The sequence below is a fragment of the Rhincodon typus genome, chromosome 24 (assembly GCF_021869965.1).
Source record: "Rhincodon typus isolate 14 chromosome 24, sRhiTyp1.1, whole genome shotgun sequence".
NCBI lineage: Eukaryota > Metazoa > Chordata > Chondrichthyes > Orectolobiformes > Rhincodontidae > Rhincodon > Rhincodon typus.
In genome coordinates, this window is record NC_063355.1 from 25,306,518 (window position 1) to 25,329,058 (window position 22,541).

Below are 22,541 nucleotides of genomic sequence, written 5' to 3' on the forward strand. Positions count from 1 at the left end.
ACAGAACAATCTGAACTACAAAGCTTTTTCTTAAATTGGTTAAACAAAATACTTTAATAATAAGGATAAAATGAGACTTTATGGGTTATCCCTGCTCTGAAAACGGTGACACTTGAACAGCATTGTTAAAAAAGTCAGTAATAAAAAAACAAACTAAAAATTGAAAATCAGCGAACACTATAGAACAGTTTACGTGTACAAGCAATACAGAACTAGTGCACAATAAGGTAAGAGTGAGGCATGCAGTCCTATGACCTCTGAAACTTGGGTTTGAATTCACTATAAACAGTATAAATTCTCCAGAAAGTAAACGAAAATAACCTTAGGATGAAAGTTTGCTTTCCTCATCATACTATGTAAAATGAGTCTTGCTAGTCTCAATTCATTGCTTTATGGCACATGCCCAATGCCCACCAGACGGCAGGCTATAACTTGAGCTGAAAGGAGCAATCTCATTTACGAGATCTTGGCGTGACTATTATGAAGAATTGATGCAGCGAGGGCTTTGCCGCTCAGGATGTGACCAAGATGCATTGCTGAGTCAGACTATAATTTTCTCTGCCCGAGCTATTATGTGACCCACAAAGGTTTGAATGAGACACCAATGCCAGAAGTGGATAATATATTAACGTCTGTAGTCCAAACAATATTCACCATGTCAAGCATTCCTTTTTTTCAAAAAACGAAATGCAAAGAATTAGCACCTGACATGCTTTAAACATTTTATTTATCGGTCTTGCTTACCTCCTGAACTCCACACTCAAAACATTTGTTTTCTTCAACTGGTTCTGGGGTCTGACAGTACCTGCAAACTGGGCACCTATGGAAAAGTAAAATTCCTAGGTTATTGATCAAACTAGGTAAACAAACTTTTTTTTAAAAAACATGATAGTTGCAGAAATGCTGTATTCCTTTGCATTTCTGTAACTTTCATACAGACCATGAGGCCAAACATACAGGCCAAATGCAGAAATAAATTAGTACATTGTCCTGATTTCTGAAATACTCACATAACCACAAATATCATGACCTCTATCGTAAAACCTAATCACTAGAAGTGAGTTTCAAATCAAGATACAAAGTCATGGGGTGGAATTTATTTATATTAAACAAACAAAAGGCACAGAGAGAACTATGTGACACAGTAAGCTAAAATATTAAGTTTCTAAAATTAGCCCAATTTGGAGCTACTCCAGTTGAGAGCCATCTGATTTCACCTAGTATGCTTTCTGTTAACGTGCTTTTGTGTTTTACATTTTCTAAACCTGTAGTGTCACAACAAAGCAAGCTAACAATTGCACTAATTCTGCCAACACAGAATTGCTGACTGAGTTTGAATGAACAGGCCAGGACAGACTATACTATAAAGATGCTTAAATAAGCATTGTTGTGCACTTTGTGGTATGAGATAAATTAAATGAGGGCTTGTTGAGCAAGTTCTAGAAATAAGAATTACTTTTCTATTATCAGTTTAATTCTGTACTAATATAGTACACCATCAGTAACATGTCATCCATTCTTTTATAACTGGTCTCACACATCACACAATTCATTTTCTCGTCTACTGAAAACTTCCAGACGACATATCCATGTATATCTGAAAACTCCCTACATAAAGCACATGTGACATGTCCCATGATATACTCAATGCTGAAAAAAGATGGTGTGGCTACATGCTCAAAGAGCTTTTCCTTCTACAAGCCAAACCATCAACTGTCAGGATTTAAGCACTGTTATTGCCAAGCTAGTTCACAGAAATATTTTTGTGCTATGAAAGAGTTTTGCAGTGTAGAAATCTGAAAGCATACAACATAACATCTTTAACAGAATATTTTACTCCACATTTGACATCAAATACACCATACAGCAATTATGCAGACAAGTGGAGTTGCTAAGTGTAGAACTTATTAAATGGCCATCTGCATTTTCATAGTTCAAATTCCAAGCAACTTACGTTGTATCCTCCCAGTGTTGCAAGCAATGACTATGAAAGCTATGATTACAGAGAATTGTTAGAACACCATTTACAGACTCGTCCATTCTTTCAAGGCACACAATGCATGGTGGTAACTCAGTTACACCCATTACAGGAAGACTGGCTCCCTAAAAGAGAGAAAATATAAAATCAACACAAAAAAAAAACAAAGTCAGGCTTTTACAGTCACAACAGGAGATACAGAATTGGTTTGAAATTGCTACAGCCCTATTAAGAACATAATGAGAAGTCAGTTAAGTAGGTATGTATGATTGAAGCTTAGAAAAAGCTATTACTCTTCCTCCAACTCCATTATTAAGACTTTCAAACATCAAGCTTGTCCTTCTATCAAGGTAGGGAAGATGAAGATAGTCAAAGACAGACATTTCCAAAGTTGCTTTGGTTGCTTCATTAGGGAGTTCTCAGGGAAGTTTTATGTTCTTTCTTTAATCTTCTTTCATTAAAGTGAGAAAGAATGAAAGGTCAGTTACCTGTTTATAAGCAAAACATATCTAAGATCACAAGCCAGGCAAACTAAATGACAGAACAAACTGTGTTAGGAATTCTGATTAGGGATCCGCTGCCACCACTTTGTCACAATATTTGAATATATTAAAATGCAGACTATTAATAAATATGGCACAACACCTACATCCTCAGATTTGATGACCTCAGCCCTTTCCACATATACCAGCTGGCAAACGTCATCCTCAATTGAATTAAATTGCCGACCATTACAGGCAGTATAAAAGCTGTCTGCTTCCGCCTGAAAAATGGACAAAGTGAGTTAAAAAGGCTGCACTCGCAAAAGTAACATTATATTTAATACTTTTACAAAACTAAATTGACAAATCTGATCAGAGTGAAACAAATAGTACTACTTACCTGTGAACAGAATTTGACAAGAACCATATATTGGTTTGGGGTTGAATCCCTTATTATTTTCATGTGCTCAATTGAATCATCAAATGGTGCAACAAATCTCATAAGATCGTGGCTAGTCATGGTGGCAGGGACAGTAAGGATACACAACATGGCACTTCGTCTCACGTCTTCTTTTAAGGATGTCATCTTGCTAAGAAGAAAAACAATACCCCTTAATTCTCCTAGAAAGCGCATGACCATAGTCATGAATAGTAAAACAAAATTTGCATTTGGTACTACTGGCAACGAAAGGTTTGGCATGTTTTTACAATGAGTACAGCAAAATAATTGCTGCTTTTGGTGCAAACCAGAAGTTCAAACATATCTATTACGTGGATGATATGAGCAAATTCTTGGATTGTATCCACAGGTATATTCATTTTAAGTCAAAACACTGCAAATATGCTAGCCTCCCTCAAAATGCAACGCAAAACTGTTGAGGTATATTTCCTCCTGTGCAAAACTGTGCCACTTAATATCTTCATTCTCAAATTGTGGAAAAACCCAGCACACCAGAAGTACCAATTGAATGTTCAATCCTACCCTCCACAGATTTCTAGCATCACAGATACCAGTCTTCAATCCATTAAATTCAGTCAAATTATAGACAAAAAACACTATTGAGCAACTGAATGAGCAATGTTTATGGGCACATTCTCCACTGTCTCTTGTATTTGACAGGTTCAAGACAGAATGCTACAGATTCTCCACCACCGAATAAAGAAAATTCTCTTCATCTACGTCCAAACGGCCTACCAAATATCCCGAGATGGTGACCTCTTATCTGACCATGTGTGGCACCAAAAAGTCCTGGTCAAACTGAAGTCATGGAATTCAAGGAAGAAACTCCATTGTTTGGATATGCAAAAAAAAGATGGTTGAGTTGACATGTAGTTCAAATGTTACTTGGCGCTTATGCCAGGCAATAATCATCTGTACCAAGATGATCTGAAGACTTCCCTTTTAAACTAAATGGCATTTACTATCATAAAAGTCCCCCACCAACATTCTTTATATTGGTCTAGACACACAACTGGATTTGCCAAATAAATACAGGGACAAAAGAGAAAATCAGAGATTGAGTATTTTGTGGCAAGTAACTAACCTCCTCATTCCTCCAGAATCTACAGGGCAAAAGAGTGAGATGAAATATTTTACTCTACCTGGACAAATGCAATTCCAACAACCGTCAAGAAGCTCAACATTGACAAGGACAAAGCACTTAATTTGCACCCCACCTCAACATTAACTCACTCCACTGTCAGTATAGAGTTACTGCATTGTGAACACACACAACGTAACAACTGATCAAGGTTTCTTCAAAAGCATCTTCTGAACCCACAAGCTATACCAAATAGAAAAACAAAGCAGTAAGCTCATGGAAAGACAAACACCTGCAAGCTCCCCAAGAAGTCATGCATTTTCCTGACTTGGAAACTGATGAGACACTTTATAACCACTGGGTCAAAATCCTAGAATTTCTTACCATAGCATAGGAAGTACCTTCAGCATAGGAAATCAGTGCTCACCAACGCCAAGGCAATTAGGAATTGGCAATGAAGTCCAAATCCAGCAAATAAACAACAAGAAAAGATTCTGGGAGCTGAGCACTATCCTGCACCCCCACAATACATTTATTTTTCACTAGCCTGCCCCCATCCAGTGCTGTTGGCAGTTACTGTTACTAGAGGCAGTTACCAGTCCTTCGTCCTACTTAATAACTTTTGAAAATGCTCTTTGTAAGTAGGTCAATTACATGAAATAGCAAAAACACAGAGGAAAAATATACCAAATTCTTTCAATGAGGCAACAGAAATCCAAGAACCAAAGAAATGGAAGTAAGAACTAAGACAGCTTGTGCTCATGTTTTATGGCAGAACATTCAGTCACAAAGAATTGAACGGGAATGGCTCTTTGGTTTAATACAAATTGAATAATGCAACTACCGTTTAGTCAAATATGCAACTTGCAACTCAACTGTACTTCACCGATTAAAACAAAACAAACATTCCCACAGAATTACTACTGCTAACATGTTGGGATTCTATAATTAAATGAAAAACATGCAGAATCTTGAACAAAAATTATAAATGAGGTACAATATTCCCAGACAATCCTCATTATTTTCCTGAATAACGCAAGGGTGGTCATAGTGACCAATGCCTCTGGATGGGCTTCAACAGTCAGCAAGTATTCATTTTATTTTTAAATTATTTTTGTTCCAATCTTCATTCTCTTGTTTAATAGCCTTTTGGAACACTTGGAAATGCTACAAACACTAAAGAAGAGTTATAAAGGGAAATGATGAGCAGAGATCATATGCTCACTAGTTATTCTGACATTTCTATTCAAAATTATCAATCATCTTCATCTTTTTGTACCTGCAGACAGACCCTGTGTATTATTAGCATTCCTAATTTACTCCAAATTTCCAGCAAGCAGGCTTTACATTTTAATCTGTACTATTGCATTTATTTCTTTTACTATCATTATACTAGTGGACATTTTTTGCCAATTTATCTCTTCCTCACCAAAAACAAAAAGGTGAAAGAATTTGTTCTGAGTTTCATAAAAAAAGCTCCAGATATAAGAGCATCTCTGAATAGGTTAATTAGTAACTACCCATTAAGCAGGTCCAGAAGTGCAATGGCAGTGTCCCTACCCTTGCATCAGGAGGCCTGGGTTCAAGTTCCACCTGATCCAACATCACTGAACAGGTTGATACAAAATATAGAAAAAAAAAAGCAGAGCTAGCAGTCTTCCTGTTCTCCCTACCTCTCTATCACCTTTGATGGTTTGCATTGCTCTTAATAAGTTTTGCAATTTAAATATCTAATATTTACAGGTGGTGGTTAGTTGTTAAAAACAACAGAACTCACGGTGAGCTGATGGGGAAAAAAATAGAAAAAGAAAAGCCCTCTGAGGCAGAAAATTCCAAAGATTGACTACCCCGAGAGTTAAAAGAAACTCTCACCTTTTTTTTAAAACCCCAGTTCCAGATTCCTAACCAGGAGAAACATCTTACCTTCATCTGCCCTATCTATCCTAATAATTATTTTGTAGGTTTCAATGAGATCACCCCCCATTTTTCAAAACTCTTGAGAATACAGACCCAACTTGCCCAATTTCTCTAAGGACAGACCTGCCATCCTAGAACAAGCCTGGCAAACCTACATTACACTCCCTCTATTCCTGAGATAGAGAGATCAAAACTGCCTACTATTTCTCTTGTCCATCAAGTTCCTAAAGTCAATGTCACATCTTTTTTCACTCTTCAGTTTATCAGTCACTCTTCTCCCATTTTCTCCAGTTTTGTGTGACCACAAAGCCCTCAATTCATGCCAAAGTTCCTCCTCTCATCCTACCCAGCAGATCATGCTGGCCCTCTTATCCTTTTCCTCACATTAGTCACAATGGTACTCATCCTCCTCCTCTTATTCCTTCATTGCCTGCTTAGTTCAGGCTGCCATTTTTAACAAACCAAATCACCCACTACAGCCCCATACAATTATGTCACTTTACAACCACAACACATTCACTGATCTTTGGGAATCTGATGTTCAGCAGATTTATCACTGAAAACTCAAGTAGGCTAAAGGTCACAGAAATTCTAATCTGCAAATAGGAATGCTATGCATTTAGCTCAAATATTGCTAATTACAACAGATTACTCACTCCTCTCATTAGATGCTTCCTGAAATGTGGACTGACTAATAGCAAATGATCTAAACTGGGTGCATTAGCTGTAACATATCATCCTACCCACACTGCATGCTTTTATTCCAGGTAAGGTAACACATTTCATTCCAGATCAAGAACAGTTTTGAATGATTGTATACCTCAACAAACTCAAACACAGAATAGGAAACAATCCAAGCTGATTACCAGCTAACATAAATGACTGAACATAGTTCCAAACTACCTTCTTTACAAAACAATTTTTAATCAACGTAGTGTCAACAGCAGCACTTGATACTAATGTCAAATGGCAACATGAAACACACCAGCAAAAGCTGTCTTATTAATGGAACTTCAAAGTGAAATGTAGGCGTGTAAAACTTACACTTGCTTGGCAGCAAAATAGCTTCTTTTTTATGTAAAACTACAGATACAATTCACTATGCACATTATTCTCAAATCACAGTAATTAATGAAGGTGCCAGATGCCAGGGATGAATGGGATTAATGCAAACCGTTACAGCACATTAGAAGGTTGTGCTGTTAAAATTAGATGCAATAGAATGGGAGGAGGCTTCTGTGGAGGATTATCAGCAGCATAACCAGTTTGGCTGCATTGGCTATTTCAATTATATAATTTCAATGCAATATTGATACAAGTGAAAGTTTCATACTTGCAAAAGGTTACAAAGAATCCAGAGTTTCTCTAAATCAGTCATAAAACCCCATATCACCTTTCTGTCTTCAGGTAATGACTGTTGGACATTTTGCTGTCTAATTATGCCCACCTAATTACTACAGTAGCAAAATGGAATCAAAGTCTCAATAATTTACAGCACTAATGGGATTTCTTAATATTGCATGCTCATTGAATAATCCGATAATTTGGTGTAAAACTGCAGGAAAGCACAAGTCACAGCATCAGTCAGAAGAAAGCTCTATTGCCTTACTTCTTCCTTTCATCAACTGCACATTTTCTGGATTTTTGTTTTATAGCATTTCTACAAGTTTAACTAGCTAAAGTTTGCAAAAGCTCAATAAGTAAAGTCAATACTCAGCTGCAAAAGACCAGAAAATCCTACATTTGTACCACTCTGTATTGATTAATTAATCCCCACTGTGACAGCAATTGAGAGGTTACAATAAACCTCAGCAACACTGGCTTGGGGAGAGTAAATCACCATCCAGTTACATCTGCTGGAAGCAGGAAAGCAAAGATATAACGTGGGAGCAAAGCTGTCAAAGCACAATCTATAGTTCATTGAAGTAATGTACTGCTGAACTTATCAGCCATCAGCAACTTCTAAAACTAGACTGAATATGTTGGAGGAGTGGGTGGATAGGTGGCAGATGAGATTCAATGCAAGAAGCACAGGGTGATGCACTTTGATAGGAAGAATATTGAAAGACAACACAAAACACAGGGTAAAACAGAAGTTGCTGGAAAATCTCAGCTGGAGAGAGCAGGTAAAGCATACAGTACCCTTGGCTTTATGAATGGAGGCGTAGAGCACAAGAGCAAAGAGGTGATGGTGAACTTGTATAAGACAAGTCAGACCTCAGGTGGAGTACTATGTACGGTTACAGGTACCAAGTTATACAAAAAATGTAAATACATTGGAGACAGTGCAGAAGCTATTCACATGAATGGTTCCAGAAATGAAAAACTTCAGTTCTGAGGATACAGTGAAGAATTTGGGATTGTTCTTCTTGGAGAGAAGGCAGCTCAGAGGAGATTTGATTAAGATTTTCAAAATCATGAGCAGGCTAGACAGAGTAGATAGGGAGAAGCTGTTCCTGCTTGTAAAAGGAAGTAAAGACATAGGACACAGATTTAAAGTGATGTGCAAAAAAACCTTTTCATGGGTACTTATGGTATTGAATGCACTGCCGGGAAATGATGTGGAGACAGGTTCAACTAAGAAATTCCAGAGGGCACTGGATGATTATTTGGATAGAATGTCCAAAGGTAGGGGGGGAGAAAGCAGGAGATTGACACCAGCTAATGATGCTGGTTTGAACAGCTAGTGTAGGCACAATGGGCCAAATGGCTCCTTCTATGTTGTAACGATTCAGTGATTCTACAAGGCATACCTGGGTTGAAAATGTCAGGGGCATCACAGAAACATTTACGATCATAGTGGTAATTACGTTCCTGACATTACTGCATTAATCACTTGCAACACATATTCCAATCAAAACTCAAGTAAATGTTCAGGTTATATTACAGAACATTAAACAAGTACAAAATTCAAAGTTGATGTGGAACATTAAAGTAGTCATCAAAATATGTAAACAGAATATATTTTAATGTTTTGGGCCTCATATACAATATTATTTACCTGGAAGTGGAAGGCTGTGGATATTTTTCAAAAACTTATCAAATATCCAAAACTTAATGGAGACAGACAATGGCAGAACATACTGAACAAACAAGAACTCACCCGTGATTGCTGAGTTTTGCTGTACATTTATTTCTTGGCACTGCTGGAAGTTGGACAAGAACCACGTTATTGAATCAGGTGCATGTTGTTACAATCATGGGAAGTAAAAAGTGCTATGGCACTTGGTCAATGATAATCCTCAGGATGCTGTTGGTGATAGTTTCAGTAATGGTAACGTTGAACATCAAGGGATGATGGTTAGATTCTTTTTTGTTGGAGACAGTCATTGCCTGGTACTTGTGTAGTGTGAATGCTGATTGTCAGTGCCCTCTTAGTTGAAACTACATTAATGGAGGACTGCCTGCACTACTAACAACACACGAGGTGAATAACAGGACAATCTCAGAATGAATTGGTGATGAAAATAATACTGTTGAGGGAAATGAGCGTGACAATATTCAACTTTCATAACAAATAAATAGCATGGAGAAATATAGGACAATGCAAAACAATTAGTAAAGTTGAAGGGGTAAACAACATCCCTACTAAAGCCATCAGTATGAATTGAGCAAATTTACTCCAACAGCAAAGTAGCTGGCATTACCAAATCACAAATGCTACTGTTATATTGTTTGTGTGGTGAAGAGTCTGAAGTATGGTAATGACCTTACAAAAACAACTCTCCATTCCCAAACAAATCCAATATTTGAAGGCAAGACAGTCACCCAAGAAGAACAAAAATCTGATTGTGTTTCATTTACTGTGGGGACAAATGATTAGGCCACATGCTGCATTGATTGCAGATATGTTGGTTTTTCATGTTTGCAAAAACACCCGGGTATACATATGGTTTTGGCAATGCTGGAAGACAACAAATTTGTAGTCTACAAATCCTGTAGCAAGCTTGAAAGATTAAATTGATGTTTCAAACACAAAGTTGCAATATGTTTAAAAACAATTTCTCACTCAGTTTTGTAGAGATGCATGATTCCATGTACTACTTCAACTGATGAATTCCCACTAAAGAAAGAAATTTGGTCAGGCAGCTGTTTGGATGGCGAGTCTGGTGCATTACCACTCTGATCTTTGCACACTTTATTGTTTTCATTTGGATCAGCAGTACTTGCTTTTTCCAGAGGGTTGGTGCCACAACTGGTCTTTTGCTCTGATTTCAGTACACAATCCACAGTATCTTTGTCTGTAAAAAGATGTATTTCATATCAGCGTGGTCAAAGAAAAATCTTCAGTTCACAGAAGACATTAGCAATTAACAAGATAATCTCTCGATGATGTAATGAACATCACTTCCCGATACTTAATGGACAGTGACGAGTCACTCAGCAGCCGTGTCAAGGCCAGTTGGGCTTATGAATTATTTAAATTCTGGGTGATATTTTCAGCTTTGAAAGGCAGCAGATTTTGTTGCATCTGCAATTTTGGAGATTTTGTCTTCCATTCATATCATCTTATTCACATGTACTACTGATTAACTGATTAATTACTGGAATGTAGCACTACCTTGCAGTGTCCACAGCACTCAAATTCAGACTTTCCATCCGAATCAAAATGTATATCTCTCAGCATTGCTGTCCTGTGAACTTAACCCTCTGAAATTAGAGTTAGTTTAATAGAAGGATTTTTAAACATAATTACACCCAGGTCATCTCATGATTACATAATAAGAAATCCCTCAAAATGTCAAACAATTCACTGGGAGGTTTAGATGATAAGTTGATACAGAAATGCAAGACAATCTTTCAATACTTTTGAAAGATGGGAAAGGATTGGCAAGAGAAAATAAATTCTTTAAATTGCAAGTGTTTAAAATAAAGAGAGAGTCAGTCATTGGATTGCAATTCAAAATAGCACAACTGAATTGTCCTGGGTTATTTCACCAGCATAAAGGAAGATGGCTGTGACCATTGGAGGTCAGTGATTTCAGCTCAAGAACATCAATATAGGAGTTCTTCATATTGCGCTCTTGGCTCATCATTCCTGCCATGACAAGGTCAGAAGTGGGGATGTTCAGTGATGATTTCACAATGTTTAGTGCCATTTGGGACTTCTCTGGTACTGAAGCAGCCAATGTCCAAATGCATCAAAAGAATGGACAATATCTAGGCTTGCGTTGACAAGTGGCAAGGAACTCACATCTCTTAAATGCCAATGATTGAGTTGTGACATTTTGAATTACAATCCAATGACTTGATTCACTTTTTATTTTCAGTACCTGCAATTTAAGGAATTTGTTTTCATTTGTCAATCCTTTCCCACACCTGTTCCAAACCTATTGAAAGATTGTCTTGCATTTCTATATCAACTTATCATCCAACAAAAGCAAATCTAGACATCACCTCTTGACGTTGAGTATTACCATTGCCGAATGTACCACATCAACACCCTTGAGTGTTACCACTGACCAGAAACTGGACTGGGCTAGCCATATAAATTCCATAGCTACAAGAAGCTAGGAATTTTGCAGCAAGAAACTCACTCCACAAGGTCTGTCCACCATCGACAAGGCACAAGTCAGACATGAGATAGAATACTCCCTATTTCTAGCTCCACAACACCATCAAGAAGACTGACACCATCCAGAACTAAGCAACCCACAATGATTGATGCCACATGCATAAACATTCACTTCCTCCAACACTGAAGCACTGTGGCAGTAGTATAGACCACCTAAAAGATGCACTGCAGAAATTAGCAAGACTCCTCATATAGCATCTTCCAAACTCACAACCACTACCATCTTGAAGGACGAGGTCAGTAGATGCATGCAAACACCACCATCTGCAAGTTTCCATCCAAGCTACTCACCATCCTGACTTGAAAATAACTTGTCCCTTAACTGTCACTGGGTCAAAATCCTGCAACTCCCTCTCTAACAGCAATCACCTTCCAAAGCCCACATTAATTTTAAAATCTTCAGGTATTTTGGAGTAGTAGGCTAAAATTCTACAGAATTAAATCAATATTCAGCAGCATTGAATTTTATTTTAAATTTCTCCCTCCCAAAGGTACTGACTCATCACTATTTTTCACTTTCCTACTGCAGCAGGAGCAAAACCAATTAAGCATTATACATCCATTGTAGCCATGACTATCTTAGCAAGTTTCAGCACAGATGAGGCATTTATAAAATCAAGAGCTTCTAGTTCTGACACAAATTAGATATGACAGCATGAGCTGCTGCGAGTAACATGTAGACTAAACATTAGTTCTAAACCTAAACCATTTACAAAAAAAAAAATCAATTTCTGCAACATTATATTGTTCTTTTGTTTCCAGAAACTTGTAACCAATAAACCTGCCCTGAGATCGATTCAATTCCTCATCCACTACAGGCAGGAACAATAACAGCCTCTTCCCTTTTATGGAAGTTCTGATGATAGAAATCAAACTTGCTTTCCTACACTTCTGTGGAACTATGCACGGTATACTAACCCTGCACCTATTACTTTTACTCTTCATAATACAATACCACAAAACTGTTTAAATTCTTATCAAAGTTAAAACATTTTGCTCTATGCTAGAAAACTGCTTAGCATGCAGTTATTTGCTTGGCATTGTATTCAGAGTTTCACATTACTGTACCTTTGCTGGAGGTTATAGTTTCAATTACCATGTCTCTCATCTCTCTACGACCAATGTGTTGATGCAAGATAGTGGATTTTTCTCCAGTTGTTTTACCCTCCAGCAAGAGCTTTGCTGAACTGAGCGATTTCTTCTCTTTACTTTCATCGTCTGCCATAGTTACAGCTACACAGACAAGAAACAAAAACGGAGAATTTTTTTTATGGCTGTATATTTGTTAATCAGTATTAAAACAACATATACAACACTTGAAACAAAACATAAAGCAAAGCAAGTATTATTCTGAAATATTGTGAATTTCCTTAAAATCTCGTTTGAACATGGCATCCCACTCCATTCCAAAACGTCTATGTAAAAGTTTGAAATACTTTAATTAGATGAAATGCATCAAGCCAAACAATCACATGATCTAGAACTCCAACAGCTGAAAAGCTGATCTGCCAAGATCAAATTATCTCCTAATGTGTAGTTACCCTATTATGCAAATCCATCTCCTAGCATCACTTTTAAAATTACTATAAACCATGAAACATTTTGTTACCTTGTTCCTTATACACTATTCTCTATTTTTCAGCGCTTGTGCTATTCCACTCAACTAAAATTTTGCAAGCATGTTGATACCTTGAATATTTAGTATATTTTGAATAAATGATATGCCAGAGGAAATGTACTTAAGCAATATGCTTTTATCTTACTCATTATATGGTCCTTTAAATTACATGTAATTAGCTCCAGTTTAACCATTATCAGTGTCACACAAATCAAAGCATGCTCTCCACACACAACTCACATTTGAAAAGACAAAACTTTAGGTGAACAGCTGGATTTTTTTTGTTATCCAATTGTGTGCAGTATGAAAATTTCACATACTTATTATGCTTATTTGAGATAACTGTTCATAATACAATCTTGCTGGCCATACATTTCCTAGTCATTCATCATAAATTATGAATAATACATGCATTGTCAACATTGTACATCAACAAAAAAAATTAAATTGAATTTTCAGCATTCACAGACAGTAATTCCAGCACACAAAAGCACTTAACACAGATTTTGATTGCAGCAGAAGAGAGAAACCATACTGCCAAATCTTTTTATCATGCACTCATTGGGACAAAGACAAGAATGCCAAATTTCAAATGATCGCAACAATTTCTACTGTGGAAGAGGAAGCTGAAAAGCTTCATCATCTCAACAATATAACATAATCTCTTCAATTTTACATTATCTTTTGAAGGAAAGCAAACCAGGAAATGAGAAATTTATCTTGGAGCTCAGATTACTTTATTTGAGAGTTTAGCTCTCATTTTTAAGATTTTCCTTGCTCTTATTGGTACAAGCTGAGCATAAGGTGACCTATTTGTAAGATTTCATCCATGCAACTTTGGCACCAACTGCAGCACAAGCACTGTCTGCAGTAGATGACCTGGCATCTGTTCAGCAGTTCCACAAAAAGTGGCATTACTGGAATATGGAAAAAGGTCAGAAAATACATCTGCTGGTAGTCCATTATGTCACCTTCAATAGAGCCTATCAAAAGCACAACGTACCAACCAGTAAAAATTGATGGAAATTACATCCCATAAATTGTTCAATGCTAGTTACAGTACTTTGCTCAACAGAATTTCTGGATTAAATTACTGCTTGCATTTGATCGTTGTAAATACTTCTTTAAAATCAAGCCCCCACCAGTGCAAAACTCCATATCAGGAATTTACCACAGAAATTTGCCGTCATGAAACTGACAAATTGGATGCAGAAGAGAAACAAGAGACTATCAATATTGCCAGTAAGCTTGTTAGTTACCAGAGGCTTGCATGCTTGGCTCTAGCTTTTAAATTAACAAAGAATAAACTACGTCCCTCACACCTCTTTTGATGATGAGGGTTTAACAGCTGCCATGTTCCAGATAACACAACCAATCCTTCTGCTGTCATCTGGCTGGTTGTGGATGGCTAGCTCCTACTGCAGCTTCCTCCATCTGTCTCCTCAGATTCTGTATGTTTCAAAACCTTAGGTTCAAAATTTAAAATTCACTCAATTTCTGCTCATTTTCAAGCAAAAGGTTGAATTGCTGTTGCATTAACGTAGACAAATATGTTTTGGTCTCTTCATAACATTCAGCACAGACTTGAGATATATTTAAAATTTAGTAGAAACTACACTTCAGGTCCTGCGGAACTTTAAAGACCCTAACTAATGATTTTATTAAAGGGTGTTAAAGTTCTGACATATAATCCAAATAGATGACAAAGTTATATTACCTGAATACACTGATTCTTGACTGAACAATTTAATTCCTCTCTCCCACAACCCCACCCCCAGAAAAAAAACCTTGGTTCCCATTAACCTAACTGAGGATCTACATTAAATATTTCAATTGAGGATCTACGTCAGGGCAGTTTATTTTCCGCTTTTTTAGAAAGGGTCGAGATTACAAAACTGAAGAGACTTTTCTCCAACAGAAGCGCCGCTTCAATAGATGAACAGAGAGAGACGTCCATTAAGGCAGCAGCTTCAACCCCCACCAGTCATTAGACCAGGGTATTTCTCACCATCTATGTACTGGAGCAGGTACAGGGTGGTTGGGGACACCCTCCCCTCAGATCCCTCGTATCCAGCCTGAGCACTCACCGCAATACTCGAAACCCTCCGGATGGTGCGAGTGGTTCGCCAGCTCCAGACGTACGGCCACAAGTGAAACGCTCATATGTTAAACCCCACAGATCTGCTCACCCGAGTTAAAAATAAACTTTAAACAAAACAAAAACTCAAGATAAAAATACATTGAGAAACTAGCGGGACACCCAGAACGGGAGAATTTTCTCCCCCTCTTTGTGGGGGGTGGAGAAAGTAAAATAATCCCCGAACCTCCCTCAACAAAACAGACCTGGCCACCCAGACCCACTTCCGTCAAACTGACCCCTCACCTCTGTCCCTTGACCTGCTCCTTCCCTGACGCAGTTCCGTTCCTCTGCAGTAGAGTACAATCCACTCTCTGGTCTGCGGAGCATTTCGGGGGAGGGGGAAAATTTCCACATTCTTACTAGCTCATGAACAAAAATCAAAATCTGTGCTCGGCCGGGGACGCGGTTTAACATGGGATTGACACCGAAGTGACCAGTGATGTCAACATAATTGAATGGTGTTTGTTTGTCGGCATGGACATGGTGGGCCGAAGAGCCTAATTCTATGCTATATGAATCCATGACTCGGAGCCTGTGGTGCAGTTTCTCATTAGACAATCAGCTAAAGTGTGGGACTTTTCCAAAACCAAATTACTGCAGCTTTCCACCATCTGCAATTTTTGCTTTTGGTTTACTGTCAGTGTATGAATATTGGTATTGTTGTATTTAATTTACTGCCCCTTTTCCAATGCCGACTTTGAACTTCTGTTCTCATGAGATTTGTCTCAATTTCCTTGTTCAATTTCATCACTGAAAACCTGTCACATCTCTAACCTTTCCAGTGCTGTTAAGAAGTTACGGACCTAAAACTTCAGTGTTTCTCCACATTTGCTACCAGTCCTGCTGATTCCTTTCTGATTTTATTCTGCATCTTTCGCTGTAGTTATCCCATTGGCACGTAACGGAATACACAATGCTAAACCCACTTCCTCCACTTTGATAGATAGTCCTTAAATCACATTTTATTTCCTTATATCATTTGTATACCTAACTGCTAGTTTTCTCATTAACTTTTTTTTGCAGTACAAGTTGGCACAAGTTCCACTGGAGTCAGCCCAATTTACCTTTTTTACTTAAGGAAAATGAGTTTGGAGGTCTGAGAAAGGCACTCAGCTCTTCAGGTAGGACGTGGTGAGGTCAGCAGTATACTGCCAGTGCCACGTTAATAATTGGATACATATACTGTTGAGGTGGCCTTAAGTGAAGCATCATAGCCACAGTTTAAGTCCTTTCTGACTGCTTAATATCCAAAGGATAATGCTCATTCATTCTTCATTACTGCTGTTCTATAGATCCAGCACAGGGACAAGTGGGCAGAGGAGGACGATACTGATGACTGGTAGTGTTCAGAGATAAGATTAGTCTAATGATAATGGTTCCAAAGATGACTCATTGGACTCAAAATGTTAGTTCGGTCTTTTTTTTCTCTAGATGTTGCCAGCTCTGCTGAGTATCTCTGGCACTTTGTTTTTATTCTATGAATGATGATGTAGGCTCAGCTACTCAGATTTCAAGAACTTCTTGGATGCCCAGTTCCTTAAATCCACAACCTTTTGACTGAGAGAAGCATGTAAATTAACTAAGGCTGATACCTATTGAAATTAATAAATAGCTATGCATTAAGAAAGAGTGAAACTGTTAAAGAAATAGGTTGATTGGTTGTGTGCCTTTTGGAATTTGCTTTAACAAAATGGCTGACACAACTCTTATAACTGACGTTAGAGTTATATAAGAAAGGGTGCACTTACAGTGTTGATATTTTTACCTCCGATGATTTGGCATATTTCTGAAGGGGTTAAGAGAAGTGACATGTTTGCATGTAGCAGGATGTAGAGTGGATAGAGGGAAAGCCCCTTTATTGCTAACTGACACAAGGTGGTGGAACTGGAGTGGCAAGAATTGACTGTCTTCCACAGAAAACTTCAGAGATAAAATTCTGTGATACTTTTTGCAGCAAATGCTGCTTGAGCTTCTGCTTGGGACCCTTTTTGCTCCGTAATTTGCTACTGACTCTTTTCCATGATAAGAACACCTGTCCGTTTTATTTGTAGTCCATCACCAACATTATGCAATGCTGCACATTACACATTATTGTAATATCATGGCTTTGCCAGAAGAGGTCAATGTGGGACTATTGTTGACCATTTCAACAGTTATTAAAATCTTGGTTAGTAATGAAAATGTTGCTTGTTTCTCATGAGATACGTTTGATCAATTATAGGACAATTTCCATTAATTCTTACCTTTAACCAAACCTGACTCCCCACTTGGGTTGATTTTTTGTTTTCTATTTGTTCATCGAGTCTTCCTTTCCTTGTTTGACCAGGCTGGTAAATCTGTTGTGCAGGAACTCCATGTTTGAAGTGATGATGTCACATGGTTAAATATTACATTTACATAGTGATGTCATAATATGGCAAAATTATTACATTTTGATTGGCTAAAGTTTTACCCTTCATGAAAATGTGCCAAAATGTACCAGTGATTTTGAATGGATTACAGGCTGTTTGTTGTGATTAATTGACTTAAATACGACAAAACGTATCTGGCATTTAGTCAGGGAAAGATCATGTTAAATTGAGTTGATTTTTATGGGGGCTGTTCTCTAAAAATGTAGTAAGCCCACTGAAAAAAAAGTAAAGTAACAGTTCCACAATTAATTTATTCTCGACATTTTGCTAACTTGAATCCTATTTTCTCAAATACTTTCCACCTTTACTACATAAACCTACAAAAAGTGGAAAGTAAAATGTATCAAAATTCCCTATCCAGGAGCAGTAAAACTTTCTAAACAATGTCTATTTCTCGCTAATTGGGCAATGTTTTGGGTTGGTTAAAAAATAGCCTGTGACCATTTAACGAAAAGCTCCTGTGAAATCCCACTGTCTCTCTGAAGTGATCAAGAAAGACTCTGAAAAAACTTTACTCATCATTTAAGTTAATGAAAATTTACCACTTATAACTGCAATGTCCTCTTCTGAAATTTCCCTTTCAAAAATAATCACTATATGGTTTATCTGTCAGCAACATGTCCTATAAGGTAATAGCTCTGCAAAGAGAAAAGCTTCTAAACTTAACTCCTTTTATGTGCATGTTCTCCATTGGATAAAGATGTTGAATAACATAACTATGATGGTACAGGCTTGAGGGGCTTAATAGCCAACTCATGTTTTGAGACTGAATGCAGCCAAGTAATTCAGAATAAGGCATTGCATGTTTGTGTGACGCAGTAGACCTGGGATTTTTTAAAAAACTGCTTACTTAGGTATAGGTCCCTGTTCTATGCCAGTTCAACTATAAATATTGGCAGGTGATTTCAGAATAGGAGACCCAGCAATCTAATTGGATTCTGACTTCACCAAACTTCCAAACATCTACTTTCCAGGAAATGTTAATGGTTAGTGCTGAAAAATGCTAGCTGATTTTGCCTTGTCTATTATCGATTGTAATCACCGCAATGTGGGAAATTGAACCGGAGATCTTGTGACTGGTAATAACAGAGAATCCTGTAATCTGCAACCAATTCAAGTGACTGGTGCACCTTAACTGCGTTCTTTCTTTATTTTAAAATCCTTAATTGTATCCTCTGTAAACCTGTATTTCTCAGAACATAAATAACCCTAATACTTCAAGCTTATCTTAGTAATCCTGCCTTGTCCCTTCTCCACAAACCGAAGTACTTTCCCCAAGTACAGTGCTTTTTGTTCTGTAGTCATTCGTGAAGTTGTTGACTTGCTCGCCGAGCTGGCTTGTTACTGTTCATGAACAAAACAAATTTTTTATGAACAAAAACAAGCCAGCTCGGCCAGCAAGTCAACAACCACAACCTGAGCTACAGACCTTTGCCAAAACTTTAAATAGTAATTACACTTGACAATGTATCCTAAAGCCCCAGCCCTCTCTACCAACTGAAACTGTATAATTACCTTTAACAGTTTGTCCCGTTTTCATTCCAGTTCTTTATTGATCTGTAGTCTTTAATGTAACATCAGCTCCCCCCACCCCAACCCCAAACATGCACATATTTGAAGGATGGATGTCTGCATATCTGGGCCTAGTAAAACTTAAATAATTTTGATTATTTTATATGGTTTTGATCACCATATATTTACCATAAATTACTTATGCTATGAACATTTTAATGTCTGTAAATCATTTGTTATGCCTTCATTCTCATCATTCATTACAATGTTGAACGGAGCCAATTTGTATTTACAGAACGATGACAGGAACATATAAAAAAAGCATCAGCACATCAATTTTCCAACAATCTATGAAACAGTCTAGAGACTTCCCTGACAACAACAATATGTCATACCAGTCAAAAGGTTTCGGGTTCAGTTCTCACATTCTGCTAATTATAATTGATTATAGACAAGGCAAAATCAGCTAGTACCTGCATTTTTCAGCACTAACCAGTAACAGTTCCTGGAAAGCAGAGCTGTTTGGAAGTTTGGTGAATTCAGAATCCAATTAGGTTAGTGGGTCTCCTATTCTGAAATCACCTGCCAATGTTTATACTTGAATTGCCACAGAACACTGACTCACACCCATGGACCTATACCCAAGTAAGCAGTTTTTAAAAAATCCCAGGCCTACTGGGTCATACAAACAAGCCCTGCCTTATTCTGATTACTTCGCTACACAGTCTCAGAACGTAAGTCGGCTATTAAGCCCCTCAAGCCTGTTCCACCATTAAGGTATAGTTACGTTATTCAACATCCTTATCCAATAAAAGGCTACTTATATGTGCTTTCTAATTCTGCACAAGAATTATCTAATTTTAAATTTAAACCATCATCCCCCATAAATACTTTAGCTGTAACTACTTTATCATATTTCTTTAACATTTCAACAACCTCTTGTTCAATCATCTATGATTCTCCTGTTTGGAGTAGAAAAGTGGGGTATGGATGGTCAGATACAAAAGAAGGAAATCAGAGAGGGCTTCAGATCCTAATTGTTTTCCAGTGGCCCTTTCTGCATAATTAATTTCAAATGAGGATAAGAATTATGAGAATGAAGGCATGACAAATGATTTGCAGACATTAAAATGGTCATGGCATAAGTAATTTATGGCAAATATATGGTGATCAAAACTAAATTATTTAAGTTTTACTAGGCCCAGATATGCAGACATCCACCCTTCAATGCTCAACATTGCGTTCCTATGGAATGTCATATTAAATAGGATATGGTATGATTGCTGGGTCTAGAGACAGTATCTACTGGAGAAATATTTAGTCAGAATTGGGGTTGAAGTGAAAGAGCACTCCTAGATATTCACATCAGTGATTGCTCTTGAAGTTCAATTAGTAATTAAAAAATTAGTGGGGCGAGAGGTTATGGAGATAATACTTCGATCTAATGGTTTCACACACATAACTATCACTGATTGTTGAAAATGTTTCTTAATAAGCCCCTCATCCTGCAAAAATATCCTTTAATATTCTTTGTTTTCTGTGTTGACTCCCATTAGATGACTGTTCCTCCCAGTCATTTCTTCTAACAATTTTAGCGTAATATTCTGGGTGTGAAGCATAAACACCCCTTCTTGCAAAGCAAAATGCAAATTAAACTAACGAGGTAGTGAGAACAGAGGTTTTTAACATCCTTTATTGTGGGTTGATTACTTTTTGTGCCATCTTCTGCAGCTTATGTTTCAGTGCTCAATTATTTCTGCAGCAAGAGCTTATTCAAAATCAACCTGCTTTGATAAGAAACTGTTCACAAGGTTTTTCAACTGCAATGTCAGCAATGACTAGAACAAACCAATGATAATGGAAATTGGTTTAAAGAAACTGATAACCAGGAAAAGACTTGGAAATGTACCACAATCTGCTACCTATGTATCTTTCCAATTGCTGATAAGCTGATACTTGGAGCCTATCTGAAATAAGTGACCTTTGGAGTTGCTAAAGATTTCTGTAATATTGCTAACCTACAGATACCGTCTATCATGAGTTAGCCAGCACAAGGTCAATTAAAAACACGGCTGGAAATTCCAGTGTTCAAACATTCAGAAGCATAGGATCAGATTCATCTGCCTGCCAGGATGTGTGTAGCTACAATCACATATTTGATAGAGTGGTGATTTGGAGAAGGGGTTTTTCTTTTTTGGTAAACTGTCATTAATAAAGCAGCCAGAGACTGCATTCAGTTTTGTTCATGGTACAAACAAATTCAACGGGCATGACTTGGAGCCTCTGTTCCTCCCTTCATTTTAAAATCTGCTTCAGGAAGTAGTATGTTAGCTGCCTGATGCACATCTTGACATTATAATGACTCAGATGTCTAACTTCACAACAGGTATATATAATTATCTTCACACACTTATGAAGACAAACATTAAATAAATGAGGATTTTGGGAAACAGTATCTGCAACATAATCAGTGTGAAGTGAAGTTAGTTCCAGACTTGTCTATTCCTCAGGAGTTAGAATCAAGTTGGTTACACTAGAGAAGTCCATTTAGCATATCCAACCTATGCTAGCATTTTGCAAGAACAATCCAGTTTGCTCCCACTGCTTTCCCTTTTCCAACAACTTCAATAACAATTATTTTCCTTTGTGTACTTCTCATTCCCTCAAGAAATCTTGTCACGTTTGAATTTACTTTCATCACCCTAGCAGCACACAGATCAAAATCGTTTGCTGTATAAAACAAAATCCAATCATCAAACTGTCTCTGGCTCTTTTGACAATCTCTTTACATCGATAGAAAGGTCAAGAATCAGGGGTGCCAATGGGAATAGTTTCTCTGTTCTATCGAAACCTTTCATAATTTTGATTTTACAAAATCTCCTCTTTCTCTGATCTTAGGGAGAAAACCCAACCTATCTATTCTATTCACATAACTAAAGTCCCTCATTTCTGAATCATTTGGATAAATCTCAACTGCACCTTCTTGAACGTCTTCAAATTCTTAAAGTGTACTGCCAGAATCAAAGAAAATTGTAGTCAAATCAGTATTTTATAAAGGTTCATCTTTAGTTCCTTGTTTTTATACTCCATGTCTGTGTTTATTAAGCCCAATATTTTACATGCTTTTTAAATTGCTTTTATAACTTGCTATGCCACCTCAAAGATTTGAGCACAAATACCTCCATATCTGTTCCTGCACCTTCTTTATCACTATCTTTCTCTTTAGATTCCCTTTCTTGGTTTTTCATATCAAAATGCATTAATTCAGGTTTCTCAACATTAAATTTCATCTAGCACTCTCACATCGCATCAGCAGGTTTATGTCCTCTTGCAGTCAATCGCTATTCTCCTTTCATGTAATCTGCAG

General features: G+C 37.4%; 1 protein-coding gene across 3 annotated transcripts in view; it reads right to left on the reverse strand.

Moving 5' to 3' along the window:
- LOC109911046 (BRCA1-associated protein) overlaps positions 1–17,604 on the reverse strand; it is a 29,952-nt gene extending 12,348 nt beyond the window's left edge. The window contains exons 1-7 of one of the 3 annotated variants that reach the window (XM_048611367.1): positions 17,495–17,604; positions 12,562–12,726; positions 9,928–10,159; positions 2,861–3,050; positions 2,628–2,741; positions 1,955–2,103; positions 745–820 (exon numbers count right to left, since the gene is read on the reverse strand). In XM_048611367.1, the coding sequence (XP_048467324.1) occupies positions 745–820; positions 1,955–2,103; positions 2,628–2,741; positions 2,861–3,050; positions 9,928–10,159; positions 12,562–12,718 (918 nt within the window). In that variant the 5' untranslated portion in view covers positions 12,719–12,726; positions 17,495–17,604. Of the gene's footprint in view, positions 1–744; positions 821–1,954; positions 2,104–2,627; positions 2,742–2,860; positions 3,051–9,927; positions 10,160–12,561; positions 12,727–15,198; positions 15,491–17,494 lie in introns of those variants that run through there. The other 2 variants (XM_048611365.1, XM_048611366.1) reach the window with 2 other exon arrangements.
- Positions 17,605–22,541: the final 4,937 nt, after the last annotated feature.